This window comes from Takifugu rubripes, unplaced genomic scaffold, assembly GCF_901000725.2.
Source record: "Takifugu rubripes unplaced genomic scaffold, fTakRub1.2, whole genome shotgun sequence".
NCBI lineage: Eukaryota > Metazoa > Chordata > Actinopteri > Tetraodontiformes > Tetraodontidae > Takifugu > Takifugu rubripes.
In genome coordinates, this window is record NW_021821604.1 from 25,492 (window position 1) to 50,032 (window position 24,541).

Genomic DNA, 24,541 nt, shown 5'->3' on the forward strand with positions numbered 1-24,541 from the left:
ACCCACTTCTGCCTCAAACGAAATCAGCCATCCAGGTGAAAGGCCGCGTCATTCATACCCACCCAAAAATATCTCAATTGTCATGACCCACAGCCTATTCCCCATCCCTGTAACCTCCCCTCCCCCTCTTTCAGCCCCACTCCCTCTTCCACTTCCTCCACAACACCCGCAGTGATAACCTCAGGCTGGTGAGCGCCAACAGGTGCCTGCCCCAAAGGCTTGCTGGTACAAAGGCATTCCGCCCTCTCGTCACTCCCAGTATTCGAGCACCCCATACAACCAGACCCTGGTAGCCTTAAAAGAGCCACAAAGATTTTCACAGGGGGAACCCTCAGACGCTGAAGATAGACTAGAGAGCTGTTATTATAACCAAGGTGTTTCTATAAAGGAGTTACATAGACATCTGAAGTTGTGGCCACTGAGGCCTGAGGTAATCGTGCAGAGGGGTCCGTGAATATTGGATGGTCTTTAATTGGTGCACCAAGGTGTAGGATGCCATCAAGGTCATAATCGGACAAACAAGAATGGACATTCCTTCTAGGATGAATGTATTTCTCATCGTATGCAGCTGTCTTTGTCTCACCTTTACTGGTAAGTGCTTTTCATAGAATACTTGCTCAATCTGTTGCTAGACGGTTAGCATTTATTATTGTATTCATGATTAAACCAAGAAGGGAGAGCAGCAGAAGGAGGTTGAGTAGACAAAAAGTAGGATTGAAAGTTTTCTGACATTGACCTCAACCTCACAGCATAGTTGGTAAACAGCTTTCTTTGTTTCCATTTAAAAACCAGCCTCAACTCCACCTGTAGTTCTAAAATTTTGAACATTTTAAGTTTTATCAGCATGTAGGGCCAGTTCAATCAAGTTCCATGTGAGCATGTAAAAAAAAAAAAACATCCAAATTTTGAAAGTTTTTTAAGACCAAAAAACAGGTGACTCACAAGAGGGATCATCCCAGTGGAAAAACCAAACTCTACCAAAAACTGTCTTCCTCTGTAACGATTCACGTGAACACGCATTGTTTGTTAATCAGAGCCTATTTTTGTCTCTCATGAGGCTGGTATCTCAGCCATCCCCTTTGATCCCACTCCCTCACAGCATATCAATTACATTAGCTCAGTCACCTTTGCTACCATCGTACCACACCTGCCCTCCCCCCACTGACTTCTGCTTATTTCACACGTCCTGTTTGTCCTTTCATGCAACATTTTTTTGCTTGAGTATCCGGATATATTGAAGTAAATAGCCGTATAGAAAATTTTAAATCTAAATTCCTGGCCCGCTTGTTTATACCAGTGTTTATTTTTAGAGCAACAGTGTGATAATGCGCAGTATTTCCTATGGCAAAATACATCATTCATGAACAAGTTAAAGAGCCACTGCCCCATGGAATGCATACACAAACACAGTGTATTTTTAGGTTGGTCATCTCATTGAGAACTGAACCAACTGTGGCCCAGCTAAACCACTAAGAGCAAACATGCGGTGGTCTGGTTGTCACTGGAATGTGTCAGGTGTTCTGGTTCTGCTTGTACTGTTGATGTATTTAAGCCCTGCTTTGGTCCCACACGCAGGCTGTGTCTTTTCACTTTAGGTTTTGATCTCCCTCAATAAATCAGAGGCTGTTTGTGTGGCATTAATTGTTCCACAACCCGTTATAAGTTAAAGTATTCCAAAAATATGGGGCGAAATGTAAAAAAGAGATGGACAGTGACACAGAAAGTATTCATTATTTGTTCGGTTATGACTTTATTGTTATCAGGACATGCCATCAGGTGGCTTTTTGGGCAGTCTAGGCTTTCTTCTACTGATGTCCAGCTGGGTAAAGGACAAGGAGAAAAGCCAAGTCTTTTGACTGGGTTATTTTGAAAACTGGTTGAGTCGATGTGGCAGGAGGTCAGAGAGGAGACAAGATCAGAGGCACTCGGGGTGTTCTTGCATTTTCTCCGCTATAGGGTTCTGTAAATGGAAGCATCTTGTATCAAAAGCTAATGTTGAAAAAATGTTATAAAATAACGATAAATGTGTCCGATATAATTGGCCTACTGATATTGTTGGCTGATGTTGATGTTCAATTGAACTATCAGAAATTATTGGTGTCAGTTTTTAGACTTTTCATGACAAAACATGCACATATTATACATCAAACTTATTAGCTACTTCTCTTCTCACACAAAATGTCAAACTATAGGGATGCGATGTACAATTTTATCGATACATCAGTTTGTCGGTAAAAAAGCCAATATCGAAACTCCCTAAATGCAATTTATCCCTTGTTATCCTTGTTGTTTCTTTTTATTTGCATCTTCATATCCAGGAGCCTCAGAAATAGAACGGAGGCTCCACCAAAAGATCTTTCATAACTACAACATGAAGGTCAGGCCTGCTCGTTACTGGGAGGAGAAGGTGATGGTCCGAGTGGGGATGACCCTGTCCCAACTCGTCAGCCTGGTAGGTATAAACATACACAACAACAATCATGTTTTGGGTGGGGCACACTTAGTCACTATTGGGCTGCCACTGTGGCATCACTATCTCCCCATCTGTCTCTCAACAGAATGAGAAGAATGAAGAAATGACAACCAACGTTTTCATGAATCTGGTACGGCCTGACAAACAGGCCGTTTCCCGGCCTCGCTCCGTTGCTCCCGCTCCCGTCTCCCATCTCTCTTCTGTCTGCTCGCTCTGCCCTGAAATGGACTTGTCACTTCCTATAAGCAAAAAAAAAGATTTCATCGCCCTATCCTCCTCATTCACTGACTCACTCTTGTATGTCTTTGCCTTGCCTGTGCTAATTAGGAACTATGGACAACTTGAGTGTTTGTGGCATTGGATGAGAGTGTGCGTCTGTCGGTGGGGTTGAAATGACGGGACAAACTAGGCCTGTTATGTAAATGGCAGAAGCATCAGGGAGCCGTGGTAATGACTTCACCATTTGACTTTTCTTTTGTGCCTTGCGCTTTTTCCTTTCGCTGCCTTTAATTACAGGCATGGTCAGACTACAGGTTGTCATGGAAACCAGAGGAATACGACAACATCACAGTCTTAAGGATTCCTCCCAATAAAGTGTGGAGGCCTGACATCTACCTTATAAACAAGTGAGTGTCCAACTCAAGCTTCCGCTGTATCAGGACATTTTGAACTTTTGACAACTCGCCAAAAGTTCAAAATATCATTAATATGTATTTCTGTCAGGTGGATCTGCTTGAACACTGAACTATGCAAACCCATTTGTACTGCACAAAAATACAGGATTCCGTAAAGCAGGTCCCAAGGGTTTTTCGTTTTGCACACATATTGTAGTTATTTCTTGTTCGCTGAGTCTATTTTCCGTAGCTTTGCTTGTAGGGCCGTGTGACTGTCATATTAGTGATTGGTGAAGGAAACAGATAAGGAGCCTATTCAAGCTGCCTTCAGGTTACACATGGAACTAAACAATCTTCCACAATCGTATTCACACTTAAGGTCAGGTTTGAATTGCCAATTCACCTGTGAGAACTGTAGGAGGAAGCCAGTGTACCAGTAAAGCACCCATGCAGACATATTTTAATTTCACATAGGTTAGCCCCTGGCCCCGTGGGATTCATCCCCAAGACCCTCTTTCCAGGCGACACTGCTAACATCTCCACCATCGTGCCTCTGTTTATAAATAAATCCCAAAAATTCTAATTCATGGATATTATGATATTCCAAACAGTAATGATGGTCAGTTCGATGTGGCTCTCTACGTCAACGTCTTGGTTTACAATGATGGCACAGTCAACTGGGCTTCCTCCAGCCATCTACCGCAGCTCCTGCTCCATTCAGGTACTACCTGCTGGGTTTCCAGACTGAAAAAACTATTCTGCATCCACACCTGCAAGACTGTACATCTAGGTTTAATTTCCTTAAAGGTGTTTTAAATGATCACGCTTTTCCTCCCAAAGGTTTCGTACTTTCCATTTGACTGGCAGAACTGCAGCATGGTGTTCCGCTCGTACACTTATGATGCCTCCGAGGTGGACCTGCAGTACTTCCTAGATGATGATGGCAAAGAAGTTCACGAGATTGTTATAGATGAGAATGCATTCACAGGTTGGCGACTACTTTCTGTGACCAAAGAATCCCATTCATGAAGATCTTTGCTCTGCAATATGTGCATGTTATTAAAGTAAGCCGGGCCTTCTTCTCCATTGTTCCACAGAAAATGGAGAGTGGGCTATCTGTCACAAACCCTCAAGAAAGAACATCAAGGAAGACCTGTATGAGGACATTACCTTCTACCTAATCATACAGAGGAAACCTCTTTTCTACATCATCAACATTATCGTGCCCTGCATCTTAACCAGCGTGCTGGCTATTTTTGTCTTCTACCTCCCTCCCGGAGCAGGTCAGCATGCTTTGACATGTTGGACTACACATGATGCCTGGATATGTTATTAAGACTGTGTAATGTCTGTTGACTTGTTCAGTTTAGCTTAGACTCGCTAAGCTCGGCTGTCGTAATTCGTTCTGTGAACCGTCTGCAGGAGAAAAGATGACTCTCTCCATTTCTGTCCTCATCGCTCTGACTGTCTTCATGCTTCTGCTGGCTGACAAGGTCCCTGAGACTTCTCTGGGCATTCCGATCATCGTCAACTACGTCATGTTCACCATGATCTTGGTCACCTTTTCCGTCATCCTGAGTGTCGTCGTCCTCAACCTGCACCACCGAACGCCCAGCACACATATCATGCCAAACTGGGTTCGAAAGGTGAGGTCATACATTGATCCAGTTTCGCACTGTCATCCGTCATCATTTGGATCAGATTTCCCTGCCCCGCTTTTGCAGGTGTTCATTCACTTCCTTCCCAAGTACATTGGCATGACGAGGCCCAAGCTGGAAGAGCACGACGACACAAGTGAAGAGGAGCCGATAAGAAGCTTTAATGGCCGTCAGCCCGGAGGAGAGTATTTCATTCGCAAAATCAACCCTGATCTGGTGATGCCTTGGAGAAGCAGGTAAAGTCCCTGGAAAAAGTAGTAATATTATCTAACTAAATGATCCAGATACTGAATAAAGCTTAAGAACTCTTGTTTTTCTCCAAATACATAAAGCAATTAATATTGCAATCCTCGGCTGCAACGTTTCTTTCTCTGTATCGATTCTGCTATGAAACTATGCAACTGTCCTTTTAAGTTTTCTAGTCTGTTTAGACCAGCAGAAAAAAGAGTAATATTTATTAATATTTATAAAACTACTTCTAATAATGTTGACAATGTGTATACAAATATTAACTTTGATTTCCATCTGGGCAAACAGAAAACCACCAAAACGTACTAGCATGCTGGTTTTGGCAGGAACTAGCGGCATCAAGCCTTGTGGTATCATATTTATTTTCACCACCTTGAAAAGGTTACAAAAATAGTCTGTAGCCATTTTTGCACAGGTAAAACTACAATGGTATTCGAATAGCAGCCCAGTATATATTTTAGCATCGCAGGTCATTAAGATGACCGGCCTCACGTGTTTGCGGATAAACACAGTGACGCCAGCTCTGAAGACTTTGCTCTGACCAATCTGTCAGTAGTCCTCGCCATGACTTTGTAAACAGCTCCACGGCTCCGCTGCATTCAGCCTGGTGCTGGGGGGGGTGCTCATTCCATCTGCAAAGGCATCAGTTTCAACCAGAGTTAAGCTGCAACACTCCCGTCCTCAGCCGCCAGCCTTAAAGCCTCTGTTTAGATTGGGCATTAGGGGGTAATCCCGTAGGAGGGGTGGGATGGGGGAGCCTGGGAATAGATAGGCGGATGAGTGCAAGGGAAGCCCGCTGGTGAGTGATCAGAGGGGATTGGATTTCGTCAAGTTTGATGAGGGATAGATGGCACCATTATCCACACTCCATCACATTGGCGTCTTTGTCTCCGCCCGTCCCTGTTTTAAATCATCAGTAGGCTAAATGTCACACATTTCAAAGCCCGTAACATGGATCACTATATCCAGAGAGGTACCCTTTCGTCTGTGCACTGGATACCAATGACAGAGTCAGCACTTGCATCCAGGTGATGTACTGTATACCAGTGTTTAGAATGTCCATGTAAACGCCCTCCACTTATGAAAAAGGACAAATGTCTGTATCGCTCAAGGAGACACTTAAATGATATTTTATGGAAGAGGAGGTAAAGGGTCACGATTTGCAACTATGCAACATCTGGAATAAATGTTGGTAAATCCTATCAACTTTGGAGAGAATTAAACTTTGCAGTTGTCAGTTCGCAAAAGCTAGCTTCTACAGACTCGTCAGCCCAACCCACTTTAGAATACACACTATCAAGGCTAGCTTTTTTTCTTTTAAACATTCATGTACATTGGGGTGGCAAGACGTCTCTCTTCTGTTTTGAGAATATTTCAACTGTCGACAACAGTGACGCCATGCTGCTGATACGGCCTTTAAAGGTTGGACTAAAGGCAAAAGACATTTTTATCCTTCAACAGAATCTTGACATTTCCCTTCCCTTTCCTGGCATTTAAAAAAATGATTGAACGATGTCTAGCTGACCCATTTCCTTTGTCTTGCTTCCTGGGAATTCCGGGCAGTTCCTCTAGTGAACTGTGCCTAATAGTCTCTGCGGGGGCATGTCATCCATGACTCCCGGAATCCTGGATTTCAAAATCTTTAACTAGAACTCTTATTATATTTGATTGACGTTCACCAAGTTGTCAAATAAAAACAAGGCATGAATGTTCTCATAGAAATTAGTGCAAATGAAAAAAATATAAAATCTAATTATAAAATCATCAGTAAAACACCATTAGTCCAGCAGTATTGGCTGTATAGGAAGCTTCTACCCATGCCCAGCAAATACACTGAATGTTTATAGTTACCACTCCAAACATGTGCACATGTTAGGGTGCCTGTGTGACACAATAGACCTTCAGGCCTAAACAGGCCATGGAATGTGAGTGGGATGCAGAATGTGGATGACCAACCTTTGTAAGGACTTCTACTGACACAATCAGGACCCCAGCCCCATACCCTAACCATAACCATGCCAAATACCCTAACCCTGACCCTGACCTATACCCAAAAAGCAACCACAACCATGTCTTAACCCCCCAATGTTCTGAAGACCACCCAAAATGTTCTCAGGCCTCATGTTGCTGATAGGATGAGTACTAAATATGCAGCAAATATGAGAACACACACATTGGACCTCTTATGTATTGTCCTGTAGACCATCTGTTGTTACACTGTGGCCTGCCCCGCAAGTTCGATAACTTGCACTGCATCTCCTACCTCCCCTTCATGCCAGAGCTCCTGCATATTATTGCCATCACGCACAATGTACAGCCCATATACGTTGCATGACATTCTGTACATTGATTGCATGTGCTAGAAGACAATCTGACAGGTGGAGTCGAACCAGACACCTTCAGTAGAAATGTTACAGTGATAGTCTAATTGGCACGTTACGACATATTTTTCATGACAGCATTATTCAATTTTAGTTGAACGTGATAATATTATACCAGTGTAGCAATGTATGGATGATGCAATATGACTGGACAATCACCTGATTTCTTTGTTTCTTTCAATCTTCGACTCAGATGATAATGAACTACCTCCTCCTCCTTTTCCTGTCTCCACACTAATTACAGCCTTGCTTAAGCGGGGTACACAGACAGGATTTTTTAAATCTTAAGGGTTGTTTTATCATTCCACTTCCCAGTTCACGGAGAATAAAGACTCAGGAGTCGTTGGCTTTCCCACCACTCAAGATTTTTGTTCGTAAACATTGAACAACTTTAATATTTACATTTTTTAGCCCTGACAGTTTTTGGAGAGGATTCTGTCAAATACACCTCAGACCTTCTAACAAAGCCACTTTCGTCCAATTTCCAAGCACTAATTTAGCAAAGGCAGATGGAATTTGAGGCCAATATGGAAATTCCGCTCAAATTCCATTGCTAAATTAGTCCTCACAAATTATTCAGTGTGTGCTGAGTTTGAAAACTAGTTACAAAATAAAGTTTCTGTTTTGATTCTAAAGATCTGGGACTTATATTCAAGTCTGTGATGATGAAATTTGAAACTACATTGGGTTTTTCAGCAGAAAATTAAATTCATTTGATGGGTTTCAAATAATAGCTTATCTCATCATGGCAAATTTGTGCAAATTGTAACATAATGTTACTATTTTATAGTAACAAATCAATCCCTATTAGGATTAATTGAATTTAGACACTTTAAAAAAAAAATTTGACAAAGTGATGGAAAACACAGGGCAGAACAAGTTGGTCAATTTTGCAGCAACCAGTTAACACCCTGTTCAAATGTTCATTTCTCCCCGTGTTATTATTAGCAGACACAAGAGACCTGCCATGTAATGACAGAATTTGAATATAAAACTGGGCCTCATCCTCTCTGTTATATAAAACCAGTGAAGATAATTCAGATTATCTTTGGTGTAATATTTTTGCATTGATTTTAATTCCTTCAATGGATTTAAAAATAATTTAATAAGTTTAACTCTCTGAAGCCTGATGGCATTGGGAGAATGCGGCCCTGAAGGCGCTGCTCCTGCATTGGTTGGACGAAGCAGCTGTGAAAGGGGGGAAAATGACAGGGTCAGGGATTGTGCCACCTCATAAACATTGACCCGGCGCTGTGTCAATGTCACCTCGGTGTCAGGACTATGTTGCCATTGTCACTCAGTGTCCTTAGGAGCTGAACCAGAGGCTGAAGGGCACACAAGGACTATGCACGGCGTCTTACAACTGAGAGCCAATGTCAGTCGCCGTGTGTACAGCAGGGGTGAACAATGCCACACCGCTGACTTGTGACACGCATAACATCATTCTGAGCATTTGTGTGAAGGGTGTTGCTACATGCCTGAGGTTCTCGTAGAGGTCAAGAAAAATCTTTAAATAAGGACTGGAGTCTTCTTTAAGTCCATAATGGCAGTGCACCGACATTAGAGTTATTAAAAAGCATATCCAGTTGGATAATGTGCCAAATGGATAAGGTTGGATAAGGCTACCAAATTACCAGAGAACCCTAACCCTGCATCATAAGTGGTGTGCTTTGTTGGGCTATGCTATGCTACGCTACATTATGCATGCTCTCTTTGAGATTGATGGTCTTTCAATCCATTACATTCTACTCAGAGACCTATCCAGTTCCGAACTGAAGCGGTCTCTCCAATGTGATGCGTTTCTTTGAGAAAGCCAGAGTTGCGATGTCTATGTCTTCACATTAGCTGCTTTCCCATCAATAATTCCAGGATTTTTTTCTGATAATCTGGGTAGTGTAAGTTTCCACTGCACCTGAAAGTTTTGGAAAATGTGTTCAAATCAGGGACTGTTTGGGTTTGAGGTAAGCTTTTTTTAACTAAAGTTTGTTTTTGTTTTTTAAAATTTCGGTGGATATGCAACAAGATTTTTCATAACCCCGGGTAAATAGTTCCTGCATTCCAAAAGGGGCTATTAAGGGGTTCTAACTCTACAGGTGAATACATTTGCCAAGTGTACCTCTGTCTTTGGCCAGGCCCTGCAGGCAGAGGCCCAAGAATCTAGGGCCTATCGGGGAAAGGGTCTAGATCAGGGGTGCTCACACTTTGTCAGCATGCGAGCTACTTATGAAATGACTAAGTCCAAATGATCAACCTATTATATTTATTCAGAAATATATTGAAGATTTTTTGCCATTTTTACGTTGTATATTGTACGTTATAATTTGTACGTTGCATAACCACATATGTTGCACAACACACTGTGATAAATGACTGCTGTCCCAAAAACTGGGACTATAATCTCTTTCTCTTTCTCAGCTCACTTTTCAGCGGGAAATCAGTGTCGTATTCTCAGTCCGACAACGCCACTGCACATTTCCCGTATTTGGTATTGCAATAGTCAACTGTCAGACGAGGCAAATGCACTTTGAAAATGTCATCGTGGAGAAAAAAAGTCCTCCTCTCATTTTGTATAAAGTTTTACTCTTCTTAATTGGTCCAGCTCCCCCACTCATTTTTATACCTTCTTAAGTTTAATAGAAAAAAACAAAAGCAACAAATTAGTTGGAAAAAAACTGACTAGCTTATTAGCTTTGCTGCACTTAGAGACTTTGTTTGTGCATGCACAGTGTCAAAAAAATGTAGATGTCATCTGACTGGCTGCCCTGTATATCAATCAAGTGACAGGATGGATGACGGCCTGATGTCTTTTTTTTTTTATTGCCACGCGATCTACTTTGGCATTCTAGATCGCGATCGATATATTGAGCACCCCTGGTCTAGATCCTAGAGTCTCATTCCCCAATATCACCCGATGGCTGCGCAGTAATCTCTGATTCTATTCTCTGTTGGAACCACACCTTTTCTGTGCATCCAAAGTGACAAAGGGAGGTCACACCTGGAACATGCCCTTCCGCACAGGGTGAACTCTTCGTTGTGTTTACTGTAATGCATTTTCTCAACGTTTGATTTTAGGTGTGAGAGCACGGTACAGCTGCAGCGGCTTGCCCACTCCGACAGCTTCTGCCTGATCCTCCCTCCCAACCTGAAGTCCGCCATTGAAGCCGTGACATACATGGCAGAGCAGCTGAAGAAACAAGACACGGATGACTCGGTGAGAAAGGGCACGACGGCGGTGCTGCAGAGATACACAGGCAGAATGCTGACTCATTGCTTTTTTTGTACCCCCCCCTCCCAGATGACAGGAGACTGGCAGTTCATCGCCCTTGTGGTGGACCGTCTTTTCCTCTGGTTGTTTGTCATCATCACCACCCTGGGCACCTTGGTCATCTTCTTAGATGCCAGTTTCAACTACACACCTGACGACCCCTTTCCATGAAAGACAAAACAGACACGCCCATGCAGCTTCAAAAATTCTTATTAAATTCCTATCAAATCATACTTTCCACAAATATTTAAATGCTAATTCCATTTGTGTTGTCTGTTCTGGCGGATTATAGAGATGCAATTAATCCTTGCATAATGTAGAATAATGTCACAGATCCTCCACAAATCTTTGTTATTAAGAGAACTGGTGTATAGATGTGAGTAGTTTTGGTATAATCTGTATATGTAATTCTTATTGATTTTAATATTTTGATCTAAATGCTTGAAATAATGTTTTCTCAAAGTTTGATGCTTGCGGTGAGCAACACCTGCACGGGTCAGTTGTAGTTCCGAACTGTGGACAGTAGAGGGCAGAAAAATTCCACAACCTTCCGATTTTTCAGGCTTGTGTAGATTTATCTCTGATATTTAGTTGATGGTCTCCTGCTGCAGATTAATATAAAAGACCTCCTATTTAATTCTGCCTCAGGTATTAAGCAAATTCACAAAATGAAATTAAACCATGACAATGTATAAAATAAGGACAGTAATTTTGCTCATTTTATGTATATCTTGACTTATATGGTAAATTATAGCCTTATAGATTAATACATATTATTCAACATTTATTTGCAGAACTTATTGAAATTTCAGGTTAAACTATTTATTTAGGTGGCACTCCTAATACATTAAAAGGAATACAATGTGCAATACTTTACTAAACTACTTTATTCACTATGTTTATTCACTATGCTTTTGGGGAAAAAATATTGGAGTTTTGTAACTTGAGTAGCCTAATTTGATAAAGTTGTGCATTTTAAACACTTAGGCATAATTATGATGCACCCAAAGTAAAAGTCCGACTTAAAGTTTAATAATAAATAAAGTAGATAAAGTAGAGCTTGTAATTTTTGGTGATTGATTGATTGATTGATTGATTGATTGATTGATTGATTGATTGATTGATTGATTGATTCTGCCTTAAAATTAAATTTTTAACCTCTTATAAAAATTGAAACAGACATGGTTGTTATGATCAGAGTCATCTATTCTTTCCTGTAAAATTAGAATAAAATGTTAATATTACCTGTTCCATTTAAATGACTGTGACAGAAACTTTTTCTCTCTGTTCTGAGGTGATGGGAGAGGAATAAAATCAACATCTACCTCTGTATTCCTTATAGGGGTCACGAGGTAGCTGAAGACTATCCAGTATGTCTTAAACGCATGTTTTTGCAATGCGATCATGCAGGAAAGCCCCTGGCTCCCCGAGGATCCTTACCCAGAACCCTCTCGCTGTGTGGCAACAGCGAGAATGACTGCACCACCACCTGCAGAATGTGAGTGAAAAGAAAATTATTCTAACTTTATGAGCAACAGTGTATATCAGCTCCTACTTCTAATGTAATCACTAACATAATATGGCACCGTTGTCGTCTGGTAGACGGGTTCCACAGTTACACTTGCTGACTTGCAGCATAAAGCCCATGAATGTCACCAGTGTGTCCTAACTGTCCAAATATGTTTCTCCCCTGTGTGACGTACTTGTTAAGCTCTTAAGAGAGAAACGAGAAGACTGAGAACACGGTGTGTGGGTCCTCCCGCTGCTCCTGATTCACAATAGCCAAGTGTTGTCGCACAACGAGCCTGGAGGTGATAAAGAAGGAGGGCATGCAGAGATGGGCGCCATCCCCCCTCATTTGTGCTCTCAGAGCCTTTGAGGGGGAAAAAAAGTTGTGGCCCCAGTGTGTTTTATTGCTAATGCCTCGGTGACTTCCAAGGGCACTTTACGGACCTTTAGAGATGTGCGTTTCACACTCACTGGAGGCCTCCGGCTGGGAGGGAGAGCCGCCCCCCTCCTTTTTGGCCAGATTTAGCTGTTTTTTTCCCAGCTACAGTTATGCCGGTGAGACAAGTGTGTGTTTGCGCTTTATATTAAAATAAAGAAGAAGAAAAGAGAACAACTAGAGTGAACACGGAGGGGAAAGTGCAATGTTCTATTTTGTGTTCTCCGCAATCTAGGATGTGGGTGGAAATGCAGCCGAGAGGACATCAGATAAATCAGGTTGCCTGTGGTAACAGCACCAGTTGTCTCGAGACTGACCCCTTGATCTCCCTCGCCCTCCCCTCCATCTCACAAAGCATTCACCTTTCCTACCTTCTTTTTTTTAAACTCCTAGCACTCACTTCATCTTTCCTTCCCAACCAGTCTCTTCAAACCAGCTACCTCCTCCTCAGCCTCTGTATCAAAGCGAGACAGACTCCTTGATCTATGGGGTCACTCCTCCCTGGCAACAATGAGGCATTTGTTGGTTTCAACAGTTGGGACTTGAATACATGGATACAGTTGAGGAGGCAAGGAATTATGCTGAAAGGAGTGGGGGAGGCTGTAGGGGAAAATGAGAGAATAGTTTACTCAGCCATGTGAGATGCTGTACAGTAGGTACGAGAATCAAAAGGATGTTTCTGAATTGTTTACTATCTTTATTTATATAGACAATCGAGATGGTCTCCAGGAGCTTTACAGGAACCACTAAAGAACCAGCAATGGTAAAGCTAAACTCCTTTTAACAGGAAGAACCCTTGAGTGGGACCAGATCTTCCTGGTGAGGCTGGCCTACCAAAAGCTGAAGAGAAGGGGGAATGGTGGGACACACAGAAACATTCAACATTCAACACACATGTAAATAGCAGAGACTTATGTAGTTGAAGTGGTTTGTTGTCCTGAAGACATGAAACTAGAACTAAGGGGACTGGACGTTATGGTCAGAAGAGAAAGAGAGAAGCACAAAACTAAATAAGAAAAGGTCATCATCAATCATCATTTCAGACCATTGGTACAGAATATTATTGGAACCATTTTCCATTGTTTATATTGCATTAAAAATCATACAATACAATGTGTTACATTGTCCCGAAAAGATAGATATTAGCAGCGTATTATTGCGTATTATTACTAAGCATTTATTTTGACCTTATTCTGCACTGTAGCTAATGGTGAACGTGTGTTCCCTAATCTAAAGTGTTCCCCTTTCAGTTCAGCTCTGGACGTTCCCTGCAGCTGCTTTATTCAATTTGGGGAAAAAGTGCTGAGTGGCCAACAGCCTGTTGCTTCGCTGAAGAGCGGAGGAGCCCCGTCCCACCAGCTCCCACCCCTTTGTCCCCACATCTGCATGCATGAGGGGTTGTGATAATTACACACCCACCTCGCGTCACATCACCCGCATCTCACATGTCTGTTACAGAAAGAGGAGCCCCAGAGGCCAGGAGCATTACAGGCACCAGCTCGGCTCATTCTCCCCCTCACCTCCAACGCAACTTATAGATCTTCCCAGAGGAGAGGACCCAAACGATCTGGAAAAGGTTACTTTCCGTGCGAGAGGGAACGATGGCAAACTCCGGAATGCAGCTGTTGGGATTTTTCATGTCGCTAATTGGCATCGTGGCACTGATCATAGGGACTATACTGCCACAGTGGAAGATGTCAGCTTACATCGGCGACAACATCATCACAGCCGTGGCCATGTATCAAGGGTTGTGGATGTCCTGTGCCTTCCAGAGTACCGGGCAGCTCCAGTGCAAGATTTATGACTCCATTCTGCAACTTGACAGTAAGAACCATCCCATTCTACCTACACAGGGTACTTTATGGAATGTTATAGGCTGCTGTTGGGACATTTCCCACAAGGCATCACAGTGCATCAATCGAATTGAGTCAATAAAGTAAAATGAAAGTGATGTGATTAAAAAAAGTCGTGATTAAAAGGATACAAAAAACTGATTGCACTGGCATAGTTTTGACCCAGGTAAATCTAAGTGCATTTCACGGAAGCCTTAACGCACTATTAATGATGATAGTTTGTGATCCTTGAATCAAGACGTACAACAAATGGTTGGGATCAACCTCCCATGCACAACATTTGCTTTTCGGGACAATTTGATTTTGGGCAGCTGCTCCACCTCGAGATCACCTGGAACAGCTTGAGGTCCATTGATCTGTTGACCAGCCAAATCAATGGGACACGCTGTTGTTTCATGCCTTATGCCTCAAGTTGCCACCTCAGGGCTAAACCCAACTATCACAGTAATTAAGGCAAGAAACCCCTCTGAATGAAAGGAGTCCAGAAAATTCAAATCCAAATACTCCTCAAAGACTAATTTCCTTCTTTTACCCCTACTTAATATTTGCCAGTTTCAGAAATCTCTGTGTTGAAAATGTATCTGGACTTTCATTACTCAGGCTTCCCTGGGTCAGGTTGGAATAACACATCAACTTCGTAACCATGGAAACTCGACTGCAGCAGCACAGGCACGAAAAGCATTTCAGGAACATCATTACGGTCACTCTTTTCTGTGGTGATGTTCATCTTCAACAGTATTCATTTCGTTCTCTAGTGATATATTTTAGCATGCTAACAGGATATAAGACTGTTGGATAATAAAGACAAAATCCTCAGAAGCATCGACAGTCACTACTGAACACAGACAAACACTGGTTGCCAAAAATATCTAACTGTAAACTTTTTAGACGTTGAAAGAAAGTTCAGCTCACTTTCTGGATCTAATCATTGGAAGCACGCCAGTCTAAGCTAGGCTAGGCTAGGTCTGCTGATAAATGGTCGACAATCTTGTTCAAGTCTGTTTAATGTGAACATTTGTGTTTTTTTTGCACATTATTGAACATAAATCCCAATAGGTCACAAGAAAGTAACCAATGAAAATCAGGCAGCATACGCATTCCAATACAAATTTTTGGTTTCCGGTTTTTATGTAAATAGCTCCAAAAACATTAGGTTTTATTTGCTCTTCAGAAATTTATAAAGGAGACAACATGCCTAACAGATAGGAACTGAGCAGTTCATTCCAGACTCTTGCTCCTCTTCACCGTCCCTGCCCTCCTGGAGCTCTTTCTTTGTTTGGGTTGGGCAGGGACAGCTAGCACTGGCACAGACTGGTTCTAGGTGGATGGAGGAGGATGAGGATAAATGAGTTTTATAGTGAGGAAGGGGTGGGGTGGTGGTCAATGACATATGAGGATCCTGTGCCGGAACATGCAGGACTCCACCTCTCGCGCAGCAACAGAGGGGAGGGCGAACATTTGAACAAAGGTGCGTGTTTTTCTCATCGCTGCAGTGTGAGCCTGCATGGATGCCATGGTTTCCCTTCCAGGAAAAGCATTAAAATGCCTCAAAGGGCCAAGTGTGAATCTAACTCACACACATAAATCCTCCTTGTTTTCTTGCGGTCCTTCATCAGTACCCAGAGCTAAACCTTCTATGAAAACTTTCTTTACACCACTGCTCCCACGTTCCACAACTAAAAATGAAATTTACAAAAAATTAAATAATGATTTCCTCCTGTCATATGTGTTTTTCACCAGGTTCACTACAGGCCACGCGTGCCTTGATGATTGTTGGCATCATCATGTCCATTGCGGGGCTGGGTGTGGCATGTATGGGAATGAAATGTACCACGTGCGGTGGGACCGACAAACTACGCAAGTCTCGCGTTGCCATGACTGGAGGGATTATCTTACTTGTGGGAGGTGAGAATATACCACATATCTCCACTAAACATTATGGTGTTAACAACAAAATACACTTGAATCTATTTTCCAAGATTATTATTTCCAATTTCTTGACCACTTTATCCTTTTCGGGGTCAAAGAGAAGTTACTGGAGCCTATCACAGTTGCATATGGGCAAAGGCAGAGTATACCAGAGCACAACAGGATAAACCAGTGTACCATTGTATACCAGGGTGTACTAAGTGAGTCATAAGCTCATCATAGGGCCCTTTGTGAGCATTTGGGGGTTGGGTACCTTGAGTACACCTGCAGTGACCAGGCAACTCCCTCTACTAGAACACCACCCAAATTTTGTCCACACCAGGGCTTGATCCCAGAAAACCTCATCTTCTCAGCCCCATTCCCCCACAGACTATTGGTCAGTGGGAATTGTTGCCAGCAATGCTCCTCACATCATCAAATGAAAACAGATACATTAAAAGCTAATTGTGCTCCTACTTTTGCTGCCTGGTGCCTGTAAGAGGTTTTAACAGCACATCTCAGGTTCTAACCCTGTAATGATGGACTGATTGATCTTTGTTTTCTGCCTCTTCCCTTCCAGGGCTGTGTGCCATCGTGGCGTGCTCCTGGTTTGCACATAATGTGATCCGAGCCTTCTATAATCCCTACACCCCGGTCAACTCCAAGTAGGTTATGCAATGCTGTTATTGATTATATTTCTAAAATAATAATGATAATAATGTACTGCCAGAAATCAGACTTAATCTACAAATAAAGACAGTTGTGTCAAATTATGAAGCTTTGCAGAAGAAGTTGGTCATTTGATCAACCAGGTATCATTGTAAATAAAATGACATCATACATAAACTATACATAATGATATATTTTTTATTCACTTACAATGTAAGATTTACTTAAAAGGGAAGAGGGCTCTTTATGGGTACAACAATGAAAGATTAGAATCTACAATTACAACATTTCATCCAGTCTATTAATTTTTATAGGCATTTCCTGCAATCCATAATATCACCACTAGGGGCTTCCAAATATCAGAGATGTACAAATTGGAGAACATTCAAGGATTAGAGTTTGTTTTCTAACAGAACACATATCACACAGAAGAATAAACATTTTTTCTGTTGTAATTTTTTTTCTGTTCATGTTTTGTCACTTCATGCTAAACTAAGAGAGAAAGATTTATCTGCAGTCTTGTTGTGGGAGAGTCTTCAAGCTGAAATGTGACATCCTTTGATTTTAAATGATCTTATTTTATTTTATTTATGTTCAGAAAACAACACTGGTGTGATATCTATTTTGAAAACTTGAAAATGCTCATTTCCCTTCAACAGATTTGAGTTTGGCTCTGCCATCTTCATCGCCTGGGGTGGCTCCCTGTTGGACGTCTTGGGCGGAGCAATGTTAGCTGCGTCCTGTCCCAGGAACAAACATCTGCCCAAGTACCCGCCCACGGCTAGCTCCCGCTCTGGTGCACCGAGCAGCACCAAAGAATACGTATAGGGACTCTTTCAGAAACAGGACTTTTTTTTTTTTTACTTCCACGCAAACTGGCCTTGGGTAACCTCTTTATTGTCATGCTTAATTCTTTTTATAGATAGATTTTGGGGTTGTTGTTGTTTTTTTTATATAAATGATGCATTGCACCCAATCCACCCACTCAACACTTAATGTTAAAATAACACCCCCGAGTTTATGGTTGAACTCCTGAGGCATAGCATACGCCTGTGGTAGACTAGGCTACATCTCAGGGCTCCATTACCACAGAGTGACATTGAGGGTGCCAACAGTGTTTGTTTGTTTGTTTTTTTTATCAAGTGACGGTAGCTATAAAACTGGTGTTATTATCTTCCTGAATTGACACATGGTGAGTCACCTTCATCCAACACTAACCCTGCAAATCTTTGCTCACTTCTGAATTATTTTAGTACTCCAGCCCAACTAACTTCCCTAACAGCATCTGTATTATTTGGTCAAATAGATGAGGTTTTGCATCATGTTACCAGTGCGTATTTTTAAGGGATGTATTCTGGGATGTTATAGTTTCACACATTTGTAGCATCTTCTGTACCATATAAATGTTTCACAATAAAGGAGAGAACACTTTAACACCTTTAATAGCACTTATAATAGACAGTGAGCATTGTTAGGATAGGGTTTTTTTGGAGCAAAAAAAAGACTTAAAATGCAAAATTATAACTCAAATATATATATATAATTTTTTTAAATTGTTTAAAAAGCCATGCTTTAATTACTTGAAAAACTGGAAATTGTGCTCCATACTGGGAGGGTGATGATGTATACATGGATTTGACACTATACATGTTTTATTTATGATATAAGGATATAGCTCTGATCATTACATCCACAGATTCTATCATTTGAATTGTAGCCAATAACATTTTGCATTAACTTGAATCTAATATAAAGCGATTTGGCTGATTAGCTGAGTCCATTGGTGATACTAGTTACAGTAGTGGCAGAAAAGATCACCTGAGAAGAGTGAATGTGCCACATGTGATTATGAGTCATCCGGTTTCTTGACAATAAAATACTCTAAGCAACTCTGAGAAAATGTTCCTGAAAAGTAAAAGTCAATATATCCATTCAATCGCATCACGTCAGTGAACACTCATAGAGTCAAGGTATAGCAGCAACATCCTGGAAGGACGGAAAAACGAATGAAGACTTTGAGAAGTGCTCGACTGTTCGTCCTGAGAGCGGATTTGTGTGTCGCTGGAGCCCACTTGCAACGACAAATAGGTTACAACGATCGTCCGTTTGTAAAACCCTGTGAAGAAACGCAGAGATCCAGTCCTGGTGACCATCGGTGCACTGCTGGAAAGCTGATATTTTACTGCCACCGCTCATTTTGTTTCGATACATTTACATTCATTTTAAAATGTAACATTAAAGGATTCTAAAACAACTGATCAATTATGTTTTCATTATATTAAAAAGTGTTTTTTGATCAGTACTGAAGCTTTTTTGACAAAAAAATAAAATAAATACCTGATGCTGGTATTATTTATAAAGTTAACAATTTAAATGAAACAAAGCAGAAAACATCAATCATCAAGTCTGATTTATATTTAATTACACAAATGGAACAAAACCCACCAGAACAACAGAGAAAACCAGTGCTGTTAAAATCCATTCATTTAAGACAAAAGAACTACAAAGATTCCAGATTTGTAGGGATGCATTAAGAAAAAGTTCACCATTCTCCATGCAAATACTAAACCGCGACCCAAACGACGCCTGCTCGCGTCAGTCTCCCGTGGCGCTGATTTAAGAAAAGGCGCAAATCTGACGAGCTCACAGCTGACTACAGCGCGAGACTTACGGAAAAGAATCGACATTTTCGCCTTTAAAAAAAACAACCCAAGATACATCATTTCCAAGATTGTCCTCAGCAGTGAGAGCTTATTTTAGACATGTTTTTCATGATCTCACAGGATAATGACACCACCGAAACATGCAGGTTAGTGCTGCAGAGCTTAATGTAGCTTTTACAAGTATGTGTGCTAGTCTTCTATTTTTAAGTAGTATTTGGCAATTTCGAGCTGTACACATCTTTAATCACAGTTCTCTGGCCAACGCTCGCCTTGAAACAAACAAAAACCTGGAGGTAAAAAAAACCCCAAAACAATAACAACATACCGCTGAGTCAACAGCGGCAGGCCTAACAACAGGCCTTGTTGACGCTGCAGGTTCTGTGGATCATCGTGGTGGCCCTGCTTCCACAACAAGGGTAGCCCTTCATAACAGGATACCAATCAGGCGTTTGGATGTTGCTTGTTTTCTTTTGTTACACAACTTCCATGCATAGAATTCCAACGCGTCACTGCACAGAAGAGGCATTCTCACAAAGTGCACCATTTGAAAACAATAATCTCAGCTCAAGCTGACAGAAGCAACAACCAAGAAGGGGAAAAAAAATAGTAGAAAAACCATGAAGCCATCACAACACAGCAAGTGTTTTTTTTTTTAAGAGCAACAAATAATTAGCTGTAGCTTCCATCTGCTGGCTAATCATACATCGTATCAAGTGTTCAAAGTAGAGAAAACTCGAACAACAGGCAACTGCCAACGCTCGGCGCCATGTGCGTTAGCCCCGCGGACGGGCCGAGGTCTCTAAACATCTGGTCCAGCGCGTCCGCGAAAGAGTAGCCCTTGTTATCCTGGAGTCCTGAAAAGTCTGCCGCCTGCCGAGGTATAGAGGGTGATGCAATACCTCATTCATTCACAGTCCAAGACCATCGATTAAGTTAAATAAAACACTATGTACAGTTGGGGGCAGGCGTCAGCCGGCGCTAGGCGACTCTTTTTTGTGCCTTGATGAGGCTCCAGAAGCTTCGGGAGGATGCTTGACGAGGTCCAATAGCGCGGGCAAGTTTTGATAATTCTTGTTAGGTTATTTATTTTTATTTTTTTGGCACTTCTGGGTGAATGTTTAGGAGATGGGCGACAAGGACACGGGACACTGCCCGTTTGTTATTATGATGTCGTCCAGGACTTCGTCTTCCAAGTCCACATGAGAGGGAATGCAAAATGTCAAAACATATCCGATCGGGAACAACATCAAAAGTTACGTGATGCTGCTTAGCAAGCATGCTAAGACAAGCCATCTCACGTGACGTGACTCTCACGAAACATGATAAAGCAACTGTAATAAGATGTCTTTTCACAGGAAATAGTCTATTGTTCATGTCCTACATTGAACATGAGAAAAAAAAAAAGAAAAAATACTTAGTTACAAAATTTGACCCTAAACTATCCTATCTTTATACGTGTTTTTAACCTCTTCCTTCCTCTGCATTTCACCTTATATTTTAGGTTTGGGTGCTTTCGTCTCTTGTTTTTTATTCTTGAACAACACTTTGGTTTGTTGGAAATGTGATAAATAAATAAATAAATATGGTTTAAGTTTGATTGAGACCTAAAGAAAACGTAGCTTTAAACTGTACTGTGCTTCCTAAAATGTGTGTGCACTGGTTTCTTAGCAACACCAATTGCTGACCACCTGGTCCACGTTTATGTTTTCCCATGAATAACCTTGGCGATTATTAAAAAAAGAATCGTCTTCGAAGACCCACCTTTCCTTGGATCTTCCAAATCTGTCCAAGCTTGGGCGCCCTTTGTCCGAGCCTCTGGGGGTTGGCCTCCCCGCCGTGACCATTTCACCTGGGGGTGTCCCGGGTTATACTGACCCGTCGGACCGGGCTGCCGCGGCGGTCCACCGGGCGGGATGAGCTCCGGAGTTGCCTGAAGCTCCGTACATCTCCGGCGTGTGCAATTCCTACGACTGACCCACTAGACGTCCCCGGAGTCCTGGCGTCGTGGTCGTGCGTGGAGCTTTCTCACTTCCGCAATTCAGCAATGAATGTAATGAACAACAGGCGACAAAGACAATTCAGCGGGGACAGCAGGGAAAGTCCACGTAGCCTGTAAATGAAGTAAAACACGTTTGTCAAAAATAGCGCACTCGCGTCAGAGATCGGACGGTTTCCGAGCAAGTGCTCGCTCACACTTCTCAAGTGTCGGCATAGAAACAAGCGATGCGTTGTTATAAAAAAAAAACAGGTGTTAAGATGCCTTCGTTGTTAAAATATCTCACAATGTGACAAGTCTTCCGATCCGCTCATTGAAACAACGTGCCTATCCGGCTGTGGCGACAATCTAAATCCGCCGACGGCTTTGTCAGAAATTCTTTTGGGTTTTGTTGTGTTCCCCCCCCCCAAAAAAAGAGACAGACATTACCTCACCTATTCCTCTTCCACGGCAAAGAGATGAATCCGGTGAAAACAGCTTCCGAGAACGCTGTTGTTGTTTATCAGACCTCTTTCTCTCTCTCTCCTTCTCTCTCTCTCTCTCGCTCTTGGCACAGCGCAGAGGGAGCGTCGTTTTAAAGGGGCCTCGCTTCGTTTCCTCGGCCTTGGGGATTTCCTCGCATTGTCCCTCGACTCACAGCTGAATGTGGACGTCAGCACCTGCCTGAGTGGCTGAGTGGCTGATGGAAGGGACAGTGCTGACACTTCGGATTAATGACCGCTGCCAAATCATTACCAAGCGCGTCGTTCGTAATTGCGCACGTTTGGTGCCGAGAGTGACTCAGGCGCCAGCCAATGACAGACACGGTTAAACACTTTAATGCGTCACAATAAGACAGTGTGATTGAAACAATAAACACAGTTAGTTATAAAAATAAGGGTTTTCAAGCATAACTCAAATCCAGATCGCAAAGCAAGGTTGATTTTATAGACAAAAATGGTGGAACTTGGAAAGATGTCTCAAAAACGTTTACGAATTTTACTGAAAGGTCGAAGGCTAACAAGCAATGGGTTATTATTTACCGAATGAACAGAATATGGCTACAGTAATTAAATTATTAACAGCACAAACAGGACCTGGTCCCATGCAGTTTTCACTGCTGAAAATGCATGAAACGCACCAGCAAACAAACCCAGTATGAATTAGATGGAACTCGACTTGAAAGTGATTTAATCACCCAGTTTTATCTCAGTAAAAAAATCAAACCTGTTTAATAACTGCTATCATCTCAACAGCATGTTAAATCTAATTTTAATTCCATCTTTCCCAAATAAAACAAGGTCCTTCCAAAACAATTGTCATATATTTTTCAATGGTTTAAATAGTTCATGATTCTCTCTATATAAACATACTGCAATTTGTGGTCATAATTATTCAGAATGTTGTTTTCAATCATTCTGATATAAAGCAATCATGAACAGCAATGATGGAATAAAGGCTATTATGGAAAATAGCATTATAAAAAAAAATAGTCTCCCTTTATTATTTAAAATTGATCATCAATTTAACAATATTAAGAGACTGCACTGCAAAACAATGTAGTAGTGAATGTCAAGATGGATACAATAAAGTAGTATCCAAAACTGATACTTAAGTTTGTTGAGCGTGAGCAACTGTCCGCAGGTTTACTTGTAAGTCGAACTACTAATCAAAGTAATTAAAAAAAAACCATCTTCTTATTTCATAAGCTTCCCAGCCTGATCCACGGATTCCAGCCCACAGCTTTTTATGTTTTTAAATGTTTTTGTACTTGTGTTGACATGAGGGAAGGCACCAATCTCCATATTCATCGCATTTTACCCTTGAATCCATGCACGTTGAGATCCTTTGAAGATATTGAAATTCCTCCTTAGACTTGCCACAACGGGCCTCTTAGCTCCAGTTGCGCAGGAGGTGACCTATTAGTGTTGGTATATAAATGTCAGAATCTGCTCACGAGAGATAAGAGACCAGAGCTTGTACGCTTCACATTGTCTCTTGAGTGTCATTGTCCTGCTCATCCTTCTGGCTCTACCAAAGTGCAGGTATCGCTTCGTGTCTTCAACATTTCCCAACTTCAGAGTAAATAACTAACCCTGGAGAAATATCGCAACAGCTTGATGGGTGAAGTATAACTGCCCTATGCGAATGATTTGTAACTTTTTTCCTCCACTATGTGCAGTTTTGCAAACTAAATTCCAACTGTCCAATGTGGACATCCAGAAATGTAGCTGCCAAGGTGAGTCTGGTTAAACGTTCTCTTCCACAACACTTGAATTAATTATTTCTAGACTGGATATCGTAAAGCATTTTATATCAATTGCAATTGTGATATTAAAAGAGCACGTACATGTGGCTAATATTCGATCCATAAAGTGGTATTTTGGCAGAAGTTTAGGTATTTGATTCAAGTACTCAAAAATTCCAAAGTCTGAATCATTGATGAAAATAAATGTGTCATAATTCCTTAAGACTTAATGATTCATGTCCAGAAACTCTCTCGGTTAGGTCAATATTCCAAATCTATCTACTTGAAATGTAAACCTAATAATTGACTCAAACCTCTCTTGTGACCAGCCTATCAAAAACAAAAAAAAAGAGTCATGTCTACTTTATCCATCTAAGCCCATCTTTTAACAGTCTAATCTCAAGAAAGTTATCCACATTTTCATCTTTCCAGGTTTCCAGGCAACTCCGGTCTGTCCAGCATCTCCCAAAAGTCCCTCATTTGGCCCCAGCAAGTCCAAATACAGCCGGCAGCCTCCCTCCACTGGCTGTTGGTTCATGTTTAGAATTTGTATTAAATTTTACTAATCACATTTAAAGCACAGTCAGGTCTGGCCCCAGGTATGTAAGTGAGGTGTTGAACCCTTATCAGCCTGAGCATC

General features: G+C 41.6%; 2 protein-coding genes and 1 long non-coding RNA gene across 3 annotated transcripts; all 3 read left to right on the top strand.

Annotated features, from left to right (window-relative positions):
- The first annotated feature begins 456 nt into the window (after window positions 1-456).
- Window positions 457-11,065, top strand: LOC446025 (acetylcholine receptor subunit beta). Its single transcript, XM_029831809.1, is given in 12 exon segments — window positions 457-591; window positions 2,319-2,452; window positions 2,559-2,603; window positions 2,990-3,099; window positions 3,699-3,771; window positions 3,773-3,808; window positions 3,928-4,075; window positions 4,185-4,370; window positions 4,510-4,733; window positions 4,812-4,981; window positions 10,448-10,586; window positions 10,671-11,065. Coding segments are annotated over 12 exon segments (1,473 nt in total). The 5' UTR covers window positions 457-524; the 3' UTR covers window positions 10,812-11,065.
- A 2,943-nt stretch (window positions 11,066-14,008) lies between these two features.
- LOC115248182 (claudin-7-A-like) lies at window positions 14,009-17,942 on the top strand. Its single transcript, XM_029831810.1, has 4 exons — window positions 14,009-14,409; window positions 16,179-16,343; window positions 16,927-17,011; window positions 17,675-17,942. Exons 1-4 carry the CDS (start codon window positions 14,187-14,189, stop codon window positions 17,841-17,843), a joined length of 642 nt encoding a protein of 213 aa, XP_029687670.1. The 5' UTR covers window positions 14,009-14,186; the 3' UTR covers window positions 17,844-17,942.
- Window positions 17,943-23,622: 5,680 nt separating this feature from the next.
- Window positions 23,623-24,512, top strand: LOC115248183 (uncharacterized). The gene is made up of 3 exons (XR_003887154.1): window positions 23,623-23,698; window positions 23,836-23,892; window positions 24,334-24,512. It is a non-coding gene; the product is annotated as an uncharacterized lncRNA (long non-coding RNA).
- The last annotated feature ends 29 nt before the right edge of the window (window positions 24,513-24,541 follow it).

Bases quoted from the DNA above. Each gene is read 5' to 3' on its own strand.
- LOC115248182 (XM_029831810.1), top strand. From the start codon at position 14,187: ATGGCAAACTCCGGAATGCAGCTGTTGGGATTTTTCATGTCGCTAATT. The intron at 14,410-16,178 runs GTAAGAACCATC...GTTTTTCACCAG, and splicing joins CTCCATTCTGCAACTTGACA to GTTCACTACAGGCCACGCGT. The intron at 17,012-17,674 runs GTAGGTTATGCA...TCCCTTCAACAG, and splicing joins TACACCCCGGTCAACTCCAA to ATTTGAGTTTGGCTCTGCCA.